Raw genomic sequence first — 12,758 nt, 5'->3', positions numbered from 1 at the left:
CCTTTAAAGATGGATGAAAGAGTAGCTGGCTGTATGAATTATTAAACACTATTCATAGTTTTGCTTTCTTGAATTAAATGAAATGCTGCTTTATTATTAAATGTACTTAATTGTACATGTGTTATTTTTGTACACAATTTTTCGGTCGAAGCAATTATTCAAACATTAGGTCTTAAGAATGTTTCAAGCTTAGAGCCGTATGGTATCGTACATAATACTATAATCAGTTTTTAAACGGAACTCTTTTTGAAGGTGTCTGTTTCGTAAAATGTGACTAGAAAGTACAAAAATGCGTGTAATTCACCCCTAAATCTATTTTAAAACAGATTCTTTCTTTCAGGAGACTACATTGCAAGAGCAATAGCCTCCATATCAACCTATTTATAGCATTCATCATCAGGGCTGTTGTGTCCTTACTGAAAGATGTTCTGTTTGTTGCGGGGCTTGGCTTACAGAAAGATGTCATAAAAGTTTCACATGACAAATGGGTGTTTAGTGAAGAGGGTTTGGTACGTCACACACTCTAGTTACAGTTTCCATTTCATAAATATATATTAAGTTTCTGAAACTATAATTAAAACAATGTTCATTGAAAAGAGATTTATGTTTATTAAATCAATAAATATAATGTTTTTCAAAAAACATTTTCTATATTTAAGAAAAAGGTGCGATTAGATTGTGGTTTTATGTACAAAAATGAAATCCCAACATCGCAATTCTATCATGTATAAATTGATTAAAATAAAAGGTAAATGGTGTCTTTTTCAGCATTGCTATTTAAATTAAATACTCTGTTGTCGTTTTACTTGTATGGTTGAAGCAAACTAATCTAAACATTGCACATCGGCAATTATTCCAACAAGATTGTCGCAAAATAACATTTTTGTAACAGCATAAAAGGTTATTTCATGAAGTCCAAGTGGTTGTATTGTAATGCGCGAACATATTTATGTATCTATAAATGAATGCTATAATGCACAACTTTGAATTTCTCTTGCTACTTGTCGAACTATTGTAACCAGCCGCCCGTTATAGCTTAGAAAAAGTGCTTATTTGCAATAACATATTATAAAAAATACTTTTGACTAGCATATATATATATATATATATATATATATATATATATATATATATATACACCAGACCAATTACGGCAAAGCGCCTATATATATATATATATATATATATATATATATATATATATATATTGCAAAAGAAATAAAGAGTTTTCGTTATTAGTTTACGAAAGGACATGAAGCAGTTAAAGTATCAAATGTATCTTTTAATAAGTTACTGTTACAAAGTTTTGATCAATTTAGGTGAAAAGTACAAAACGTACTGAGTTCCTAGATGGACGTTCAAAATAAACACTAAATATAGCAGTCCTTTTTATATCGAGCATGGGAGTCTCAAGTGATACAAATAATAATAAAGGTTTAATAAAACAGCAACAGGGGAGATAAAAGAGACCCCTTTATGGTTTAAATATTTAGATGATAAGGAAACGTTGTGATGATTATGATATATATTGTGATTGATTTTTCATGAGCATTTTCTACACCGCGTAAAACATAAAATAACGTTGAATTTTCAAAAGGCTTTTATCATTTTTCAGAGATGATCCGAGTGCAATTCAAATGGCCAGACTTTGTTATATACATGTACATCTGTAGTAATTAGATCCTTCTTTTTAGTATATATGTCTCTTGTTCCTAAAATTATTCATCTAATTTACCTCTTCGTGTTGCAGCATTGGGAATGTAAACTGATTGTAGCTGTATTTATGTACGCTGTAGCGGCCAGTATGATGTGGATATTTATGGAAGGTCTTTACCTCCACATGCTTGTATACAAAACATTATTTACGGAGCGTACCGGTATACGAATGTACGTTGTGATAGGCTGGCGTAAGTATATTTTCATTTTCTAAATTTTAAGCCACAAGAGATCATTATCACTTTCGTCTACTATCATTTATAACATAAGTAAGATATATCATATGTCTATTAATTTTTGTTAGGCAATATATTAACATTCGAATTATAAATGACCGACATATTACTTCTTGTTATATTTGTTTACAGATATCTGACTAAATGTTCAACAATTTTGAGATTTCATCACAATATGGCTTCTTCTTGTGATCTTAATAATTAGCGCACATATGACAGTGCGCTAAAAGCGCTAAAATTAGACATCCGTTAATACATCTACGTTTACATTAACCCCTTTTCCTGTAATCACATGCGGTATACGATGTTAACATACTAGTTTAAGTCAAATAAATATGTATGCAACCTTTGCCGAAAGGTCATATTAATGTAAATAAACACTAATACAGATAATGGTTGACAAAAACAATAAGCGAACACTCTGTTGCTATTCTGGTAAAACTTTGAGCGTAAATAACTGGGAATCGAAAATTTGTTAGGGTCTAAATTGACTTCTGTAATTAATACAACTAGTACCTTATGGTCTAACAATAACAGTTACACAATGTAATTTGATCTTCGACATTTAATAAAGCAAAGTAAGAAGACATGCTGCCTTACTAAACTGTCTCAAACAAGTCATATTTCAACAAAAATAGAAATGATCTAAAATTTTACGACAATCCTCCATTAAATGAAACGGTAATTTCCGTAATGTGACAGAGATTACGGATTACTTCGAGAGTAATTGTTTGTTGCATACCATCGAATCATTGCTGAGGCATTCATTATTAACAGCTTGAACAATATGCAGTATTATATAGATGCAAGTCAATGTTTATGAAAATAGCTTGCTATGCTACTACTGGATTAGTGTGTGGTCATACATATAACTGGCGGACTTATTCAATATAATATTATATTGATCATGGTGAACACTTTAAAATACTTTCAAACACCATGACAATTATATTTTTACCACAGGTAATAACGGAAGTTGAATAAAATCCGTTAATTTTTGTACAATAAAAGCGCGGGAAGTTGCCTGGAATTGCAGTGCTGCATCTTTATTTGCGCAAACAAGTCTAAAATCATGACATATGTCGTATGAGCGCTACAGTTTTGATCCGCTAATACATGTATATCTGCGTTAACAGTATACTGACACGCATAAGGAAGTCTCGGGCAACCCTATGTTTTGTAAAAGAAACTCATTACTTACAAGTAAATACTTTGTTGAGTAATTTTGACATTATAATATCCGCAGTTAAAATGGTTTAATTCAGTACACCTGTGTGCAGCGATCATTATCACTATCAAATATGTATTTGACGACATTTGCGTGTTTTGTAGGAAATATGAAACTTATTCCGCGACCCTTATACATGTAGTTGCTTTAAACATAACAGTTTAATTAATGTAACAATTATAAGTCGTCTATTGATTACTTAAGAAATATACCGACGTTATAAGAATGCTCAGGTATTTCAAGACCTATTTTGAACTGATCTATGTAGTTCTAACTTGTATAAATTTATTGACCAAAATTTAATTTTAAGACACGATGTAAACAAAAGTGCTTATTGGAATTAAATACATCTAGCAGCTCCGTAGAAACAAATCAATTTACACTGTTCAGAACACTTTTGCTTACGTGTTAACATTCTTTTTCAGTATGTTAATAAATCATGATATTGCAATATTTTACATCACAGTTATCGTTTTCAGTTTCGCCATTCTTGTACATTATCCCTTGGATATTCGTTCGAGTGTTCGTTGACAATACACTGTAAGTATCAACGTTGTAACATCATGAAATGTGTACTAGGATTTTTCGTTAGTCTCAAAAATTAACCGTGTGTGGTTAAAGTCTGTAAAAACTAGATTTGTAAAGAATGTATCTAGAATTCTGTCAGGGGATACAGGATAAAATAGATGCTCTCGGCATGGATATAAAGCTGCATTTTATTCAGTTAATCAAAGGCAATAGAAACAAAAACAGTGATTTATTTTCAAACAAGTGAGCATCTAGCCATCAGTTGTTTTATTATCTGACCACAATCAACTAACTGTTCTTTCTGTGCTATGACAGATTTTTGTGTTTTTCAAGTATTCATATATATTACCTAACAAGTTTTGATTTTGTGCAGTCTGTTTGACCAGCATCTTGAATGCTACTACAGGTATTCCTCTGATATTGTAGTGAATACAACTACGGGTATTCCTTTGATATTGTAGTGAATACATATTGATAATCCCTGATGGTTCCTGGACATAACAAAGCAATTTATTATGAAGAGTTTTAGTCGGGTTTGCTTTTTAACTAAACCTAAAATTCAAATTTAATTGAAAATTCCTGACGAGAGCTTAGATATGCTCGTTGTAGATAATTTTTAGAAATTGATAGACTACCAATTTTGTATCATTTATTCAATGGCCTTTGAAAGACGATAACAAATTAATTTGAAAACAAACTGGTTTAATTATTTTGTCTTACATTATTGGCGTTGACACATAAACTACTGCTTCTTGTGTTCATGCGAGAAAAATAATTTTCCGATATCAGTGTACTTATTTAAAATGAATAGCCAAAATCACGTGACATAAAATGTAAAAGAGCATAATCTAAGAACAAGATTCTTCCGAATATAATTATGCATAATTATGATATTTTTATATTCGTCGTTTTGCAGTTTATTGTGTAAATAATTACATAGACAAACTAATAATTAAACATCAGTGTCGCAGGAGTTCATTAAAGGTGGATAATCAGATTTTGGCCATGTAACGGATTTGTTCGAAACTTTAGTACCTGGTCATTTACACTCATTTATGTTCACTTAACACTTAAAACAAATTAGATGTTCACTGGAGGTATTTTTAAAATTTCATTTTCCTATCCTGGTTGCCCAACCAAGATAGAGTTATTTTATCATAAGTATAAATTTGATAAACATACTTTGCCTAAGGAAATGTATAAATATTAGACATATTGTAATATATTTGTAAATATTTGCATTAAAAATTATGTATTTAGATGGAATTCATTAGAAACGCAAGTTTGAAAAATTATTATTACCTCCCTTTGCCTATCTTGGTTGCGCAACCAAGATAAATTGGAAATAAATGGATTAAGAAGCTACACACAGCTTTAAAACTTGCATTTTGGGTCAGATTGTTCAATAGTTGATATGTCTATCAAATGCAAATGTAAAACTAGATATTGTATCGAAATAAAAAGAAATACCCAGCTTTTTATATACTTTCATATTAAAGGGGAGTAATTACAAAATTTTATAGAAATAATAAAATATACATTTCAAATAGGAATCTAACTCTATGTAATCGGTCTTTTTGTTCCTTAAATAATTCTCTACCAGAATATACAAAAAGTAAAAAATGTCATTAAATGTTGATTAAATGTGATTGACCACCTTTAAAGCGTTTAGATAAAAGATAGATATACATCATCTTTTTCGAAATTTATAATTTATCCCGTTTACACAAATACTTAGATCTGAATTGGGTCGAAATAGAAGTAAAATTAGACTATATGTGTACTAAATAGAAAATTTTGCTATGCTGGATTGTCATCCAGTAAAAAATGAAACAGATGTTTAACTGGAAAATGTTTGTAACTGATAAAGAAATTTCGTACTACTTTAACGCCTCGGTCCTTACTTGCAATTTGGATATTGTCGTATTTTCGTTAATAATTTCGTTAACAATAATAATTATTCTAGATTTTTTAAAATCAAATTTAAAAAAAAACCTAGCTATTAGAATTTGGTGAATGTTGTAGGGCATGCGGGCGGCGACAACAGTTGGTTTCCGCTAAATAGCTTTAGTTAGGACTAACTGTTTGCAATGAAACTTTGTATATATTAAGTAGCAATGAGTCAGCGTTTGGGATTGCATATGAGGTCACTAGGATCAAGGTTAAACTCACAGTTACTAAAAGTAGAATAATTATAAACCCTTTCTTGTCAATACATTTAGCTTGAAATTGATGTATTCAAATTAAACTAGGCCTCCATAGCTTAACTTTTGCGATGTGAAATGAATGGGTCGCAGTTCCAAGACATGTCCGCGCCTAATACGTTTGTGATAAAATAGTCATTTTGATGCCATGTGGTCAAGGCCATAGTTTCTAAAAACAGATTTTACTGCGATCATTAAAACGGTGGCTTACGGTTTATAACTTTAGTTAGGATTTGTTTCTGTCACCAAACTTGCTGTCTAGCAAGCTTATATGAAATATATAATTTTGTAGATTGTATTTGGAGTCACTGTTACTAAATGACAAATGATTTTCTTTCAATATCTTTAGTTTAAGTACACCATTTGTCAACAAACTTGGTGTGTAAATATCTTTTATCAAACACAAAGGTTGGAAATGTATTTGGAAGCACTTGGGTCAAGGTCAACGTCACTGTAACTAAAATAGAAACCTATGTTCCGCTTTTGCTTTAAATAAGATAACTTAGTTTATCTGCATACTTTGAAAGTTCCACTGTAGCGCAATTGACTAGAGCGTTGGTCTGTTATACCATTTTGTTGCGGTTCGAATTCATGTCCAAGTCCTACTATTTAGTGCGAAAGAAGAGTCATTAATGTCATGGTGTCAACGTAAAGGTAACAATTACTAAGAATAGAGTTTCTCACTGTGAGGGTGCTCCATTTTATAACTTTATCAAGCACCAAATTTGATCTATAGTAAGCTTATTTGAAAAACTGACTTTTGATTGTATTTACAGAATAATTTAATTAATCGGCATAGTTTTTTGATCTGGCCGCAGTTCATATTTGTTCTCGGCCTGACTCTTTTGTACTAAGTAGAGTCAATTAGATGCCACAGTGTCAAGGTCAAACTAATGACTTGAGTCAGGAATGTCCTAAGTCATCTATGTTTGTGGTATCTGTACGTCCGAATAACATGATTGGATATAGTAAAATATGTATATTACCGGAACATTGCCCAAAATACAAAGCTTAAAAGCCTGGTTTTTGTGAATTTTTCACTTGTTTTTGTTTTTACTTCCAGGTGCTGGAACACAGATGACTTGGGATACATATGGATCATTAGAAGTCCAATCATTTTAACAATAATAGTACGTTTGTCTTACTTACATCGCCTTAATTTGTTTAGATATAGCTATTTGTAATACTAACCTTCAGTATTTTACACTTTCACCTTAGGTAATGTATTTGAACTTTAAAGCATTTAGGAAAAAAAAATGTTAGACATTTGCTTCACTACTACAGTTTTCATCGAAGCCCGCCCGCTTAGCTCAGTAGGTAGAGCGTCGGTCTACGGATCGCGGGGTCGTGAGTTCGATCCTCGGGCGGGGCGTATGTTATCCGTGACTTTTTGGTAATAGACATTGTGTTGAAAACTTGTCCTCCCCCTCTGATTATGGGGGAATTTGGCGTTATTGCGGAAAAAAGGTTGTACGGGTTCAGAACCCAGGAACACGGGTTAGGTTAACTCCCCGCCGTTACATGACTAAAATATTTTGAAAAACGGCTTTAAAAACCCAAAAAAACAAAAAAAAACAGTTTTCACAATATAATTATTTTTTATATTTTACTTTGCATCTTTGGGGGAAAACGAAAAATTTTGTACCGACACCTAGAAAATTTTTATCCCTCGATAAAGATTCGTTTTATAAAAACCCCTAGTCAAAAAAAGTTCCCGCAGTCTGGGGTGATCATTTTGGAGGCAATTCAAAAGTTTCAGTGTTGTTGTCCTTTTTTCACCCTGTTATTATTTCAGAAAAACCTCATTTTCCCCCCAAAAATTAAAATATCCTTTAGAAAAGGAGCTAATAAATGTTCCTTTTGCTCTAAATCTGATTTTTCATTGTCAAAAGACCCTTTAAAATCAACACTTCATCCTTTGAAAAATTAAAGAGCTGAACGAGGTTAAAAAAAAACCTTTCAAATTAACTGCGTGCTAAAAACATCTAGTGTCCCCTTTTGATTCCGTTTCCTGACGTTCCGGGCTTTTTTTAATTTGGGGTATTCATGACGGATAAGTTAGTTTCTTACTTTCAAAAGTGTAAATCGGGGTTTTTCAGTGTTTTAAAACCAGTGAACATTTTTAAATAAAGTCTTTCTTACAAAATAAAAAAAATAGAATCCCAGTGCCTTCGTGAATTTTACATTTCAAGTCTAATATATCTCCAAAAAGTGATTTAAACTTCTTGCTGTCTTAAAGTTCTATATAAAAAAACCTTACCACAAAACCTTTTCAAAAAAATAGACAAATGGAATATCAATGTTCAAATTCATCCCAAAAAACCCACTTTTTTAAAATAAAATTATTATATGTAATATGAAATTGAAAGGTTTTAATCATTTTTTAAATTTCAACTTAGTGTATCAAATTTCGTTTGCAAACATTTATTTACACGTTTTGGGGGTCTTTTGGGAATAAATTATACCCATGATCCCAAAAATTATAAATTTTTTTGGAAAAATTAAACGTTTAAGCGTTTCATAAGGGACTTAGTAAAATCTTTGTCAATATAAACAATAGTAGATATAGTACATATTTTAAAAAACAAAGAAATTAAATTTAAAAATCTTTTAAATACATGAAAATGGGAATGTATATCTCAAAGATAGATCATTTATTATATTTCTACCAAACGTTCATAGTAATGAGCATTTATTATTTTCACACAAAAGAACATTTTGCGATCAAAGAAATCAAAGAAATATAACTCTTATTGGACATGTAGAGCAGAAACAAAAAGGGGTTTGGTTATTTTTCATTTACATTCAAAATTGATGGGAAAAACATTGGGGTTTTACTGTCGCTGAAATATAGGACATCTAAAACAGTCCTTTAAATTTTCAAATTATTGAAAAAAAGGCAAAATAAAAGTTTGCCCGACCCCCGAACCCAGGAGCTCTCACATTCGTTTTTTTAAATAAAAGTACGCGAAAAACCCTTATTGGGTTTCCTGCTACATGTATTCATGAAAAAAGACGTTCCTATTTTTGGGAAAAACGTAACAAAAAAAAAGTTCCCTCTGAAAAACTTTATTGCTGGTAAAATCAAGATGAAGCAATATTTTTTTATGCATGATACATTTTAAATGCATTCTTTAATTAAATTTATAGACTGTTTTGGAAAAAGTGCTTTTTAAAACGACTTTCCCAAAAAATTTTTTTTTTTTTTGACTTAATTTTTATAAACGAGAACCTTTATTCAGTTGCACAACTGTTAGAATATTTTTTATTTGATAATTTTTGTCGTTTGTGTATTCAACGATAAACTGTTTTTCGATATTCAAGCGTCGCAAGGGAATCACTTTTATTGTATTCTGTAATCGATGTTCAGAAATATTATTTTCATCACAATTATCAATTATTTGATAAACAGATTGCAAATCAATCAAAGGCTGCCCGTATAAGGCAATTATATGCAATTATTCATAAATGGGTGACTGTAGCTTTTTTTAAACCCTTTTTTTGAGAAAAAAGGGCCCAAAAAATTTTAGATTTCCAGTTGCGGTAACTGAGATAGAAAATTTTTCCAAAATTTAACAAAATTTTGGACATGTTGGGGATTACAAAAATTTTCCCATGCCTACATAACAACTCCCTGATAACCCTGTCTGAGAAAAGCAGGCTTTCAGGTCAGTGACTTGAAACATTTGATTATTTAAACCTATGTTTAAACCCAAAGGGACATCAGTTGTGTCCTTTTTGTTTTAAAAAAGTTTTTAGCCTTCATACGACATAAGTAGGTTTTTAAAAACCCCAAAAATTAAAAAAGGGGGGGAACAAAAAACAAATGCTAACCCTTGTTTTTTGTAACCGACATCTATGTTCTGTGAACACAAAAGAATTTTTCAATTTGTTGCCATGTGAAATTTTCCGAAGTTCGTTGTAACGGATACCCATCTCCCCAAAGGGCAAACGTTTGGGTGTTAAATAAACACGCCATATCGCCGCTGCAGAAAAAATAGGCGTACCGTTTCATCTACCGTTGATTTTATTCCAAAAACGTCCTTTCCCAGAGGAAAATTTTCCCCTGATGTAAGGCGAAAGCAAAATCCTAAACAAACCTTTGCGTGAGTCTTTTTCCCGTTTTTTGACTTTTTTCCGTTATAAAAACGTTTTTTGTGGAAATTGCAAATATGGTAGGCATCACTAACATTAAAGTTAGTGACATGGTCCACAAACCCTTTTTAAGAGGGGTTTTTAAAAAAATAATCCGTAAAAATGTCTTTTAGCAGTTTTCTAAAAAAAAAAGATGGCGCATTTTGAAAAAAAAAAATAAATAAAAAAAAAAGTCGGAAAAAACAGCAAAATTGGTCCCCCCCTATTTTTTTGTACTTTTTGTCAAAGGGAAACGATAGAGTTTTTAAATATTATGGCTGAAAAAATAAATAAAAGGTTCTGTCTTTTGAAAAAGGATTTTTAGACTGGCTAGATATGATCCGGGAAGGGAGCTGGGCAAGCCTCGATCCTTCCAGGACCATATTTAGCCTCGTCTGAGAAACCCTTTCTCAAAGACAGAAACCGTCATTCTCTAAAAGTACGGTCATTGATTTTACATATTCAGGGGAATGTACGCGTGGGGGTAAAACGATGTAATGACAAGGAATAAGAACAAATGCAAAAAATTACTGTGTAATAGTTCTACATATTTGAAAAAATAATTCTAAAAGTCTACAATTGTCGAGGGTTAAATAAAAATAAATTTTATTTTTTTAGGGGGTAAATTTCGCTTTAAAGCATTATCAAACTTTTTTTTTTCGAAAAAAATTTTGTGTTCTTCATAAACATTTTCGAGTGTTATTTTTGGATGAAAAATCCCCCGCAATGTTAAAGGAAACACCCGCAAGTGGGGTTAGTTTTCTAGTGGAACTTTGATACTTTTTTAAAAAATTGTTTGTTTAAATTTTGGGGGTAAAATTTTCCGTTAAACAATAATAAAAACAGCGATTACATGACAAAAATTTTTCTTGTTCACGGGCTTGGCTTTGGATTTAAATTTAAAAGTAGAATTTTTTTGTTAATTGAAAGACTCAATATTTAATTACTATTTGTCTTATACACAAGGATGAAGGAAAGAAATATACCCGTGATGAAAAAACCAACAATGGTTTGCGACCAGCATGGTCCAACCGCCGCACATCCCGCATTTGGTCGGGGATCCAGTGTTGCAAAATTTTCTTAATTAAATGGGGCTTTGAAAGCGAACAGCATGGCCCTGCCCAGTGCGCGGATGCGCAGTGGGGATCCATGCTGGTCGAAAACCCATTTGTTGTTTTTCCCCATCAGGGCCCCATTTTTTTTTGTAGAGGAAGCTTGCAAAGTTTTTTTGGGTTTTTTTTATCCTTTAAATTGGGGTTGTTGTATATTGTAACATCTTACCGAAGTTTAGAATAAAAGCAGATTGATATACCTTTTTTGCGGATGTTTTACAACTCATTCCGGTTTAAAGAATCTTTAATTCAATGTTTTGATTGCTCGTCTTTTTGTTCAAGACTTTGATTTGAAACTGTCAGTTCTTCGTGAAAAAAAGAAAAAACCAAAAGTTTTGGGAAAACGTTTTTCCCAAATGTTTGGAAGATTAGAAAAAGATCAAAATCATATTAGGAAAATAAAAATATGTGTAAGGAACAAGAGAAATTTTGTTTGTTAAATTAAATTATGAGAAAAAAATTTTGTAAAAATATAATTAAAGATATTGTATTAATGTTTTTAATGTTATGACTCCCAAGGGGTTATAACTACTTACCCGTAATTCTGTCGACTCTTTTGGATTTTGCAAGGCCTAGATCCAAAAGGGTTCCCGGCCGAATAAAAATCATGTAGATAATGTTCGTCTGTTTTAATGACCCCTTTTATATAACACACCTGTTTCGGTAATACTGGCAAACTTTAATAATGACTAAAAATATTGTCTGGTAAAACAAACAGCTGGTTTTAAGCAGTGAACGTTTTGACGCATGGAAAGTAGACATGTAATCATAACATCTTTTGGACGTCTATTTGACGTCATACTAAAGCAAGTAGTCCCACCCCTTTAAGTTTTCCGTTCCGAAGGGGAAAAGGCGTGTTTTGTATTCGTTGCAAAAAACAAGAAGTATTTTTAAAAAGAAATCCAAATCAAAGGATATTCGAGTTTGTGTTATATTTTCCCTGATCGTTCATAGTCATTCTTTATTTGAGCCGTGCCATGAAAAACCCAAAATAAGCTTTGCACCGCATGGATCCAGCCAGCCTGCGGGGGCGCGGTGGTCTGGATCCCGGTGGTCGCCAAAGCCGCTATGTGGTTTTCCATGGCACGGTCATTTTTTAAATAGTGTTATGAAAGCTCGGGAAAAAACATTTCAGAACAACTTAAAAGGATGGTTCATACCTTTTCAGAAACATTATTGATTTAATTTACGTAAAAAAATATTGTATGAAGAGGGAAAACTACGTTTAAGAACATCCTATTTTATTACGGGATTTCCCTTTAGCGGTGTTGTTTGCTTTTTAAAAGAGGAGGTAAATACATTTTAACAAATTTCTTAAAAGAGCATGAACCGCCATGATTTAATAATAGTTTATCACGTTGTTGATGATTTAATAACAAAATAATAATAGTTATGTAGTAATTTATTAAAATTAATCAAATTTAATTACTTTAAAATTTAAGAGTATTTTTGTAAATTTCCCTTTAAAACCCTTTTGGTTTAAAAAAAAACTTGAGTATAAAGTTTTTAAATTTCCCTTAATTGGTGATAAAGTATAAATTAACCTGCAGAATGGGGAAGCTGAATATTCATTGAATTTTAAAAGTTTTAACATGGGTTG

General features: G+C 31.6%; 1 protein-coding gene across 1 annotated transcript in view; it reads left to right on the top strand.

The window, feature by feature from the left end:
- LOC123531566 (parathyroid hormone/parathyroid hormone-related peptide receptor-like) overlaps positions 1–10,445 on the top strand; it is a 111,894-nt gene extending 101,449 nt beyond the window's left edge. Inside the window, exons 6-10 of the mRNA XM_053517988.1 lie at positions 341–509; positions 1,751–1,907; positions 3,660–3,720; positions 6,976–7,046; positions 10,363–10,445. Coding sequence (XP_053373963.1) covers positions 341–509; positions 1,751–1,907; positions 3,660–3,720; positions 6,976–7,046; positions 10,363–10,445 — 541 coding nt within the window. The remainder of the gene's footprint in view (positions 1–340; positions 510–1,750; positions 1,908–3,659; positions 3,721–6,975; positions 7,047–10,362) is intronic.
- Positions 10,446–12,758: the final 2,313 nt, after the last annotated feature.

This window comes from Mercenaria mercenaria, chromosome 11, assembly GCF_021730395.1.
Source record: "Mercenaria mercenaria strain notata chromosome 11, MADL_Memer_1, whole genome shotgun sequence".
Lineage (NCBI taxonomy): Eukaryota > Metazoa > Mollusca > Bivalvia > Venerida > Veneridae > Mercenaria > Mercenaria mercenaria.
This window is presented reverse-complemented; position numbering and strand designations above follow the sequence as displayed.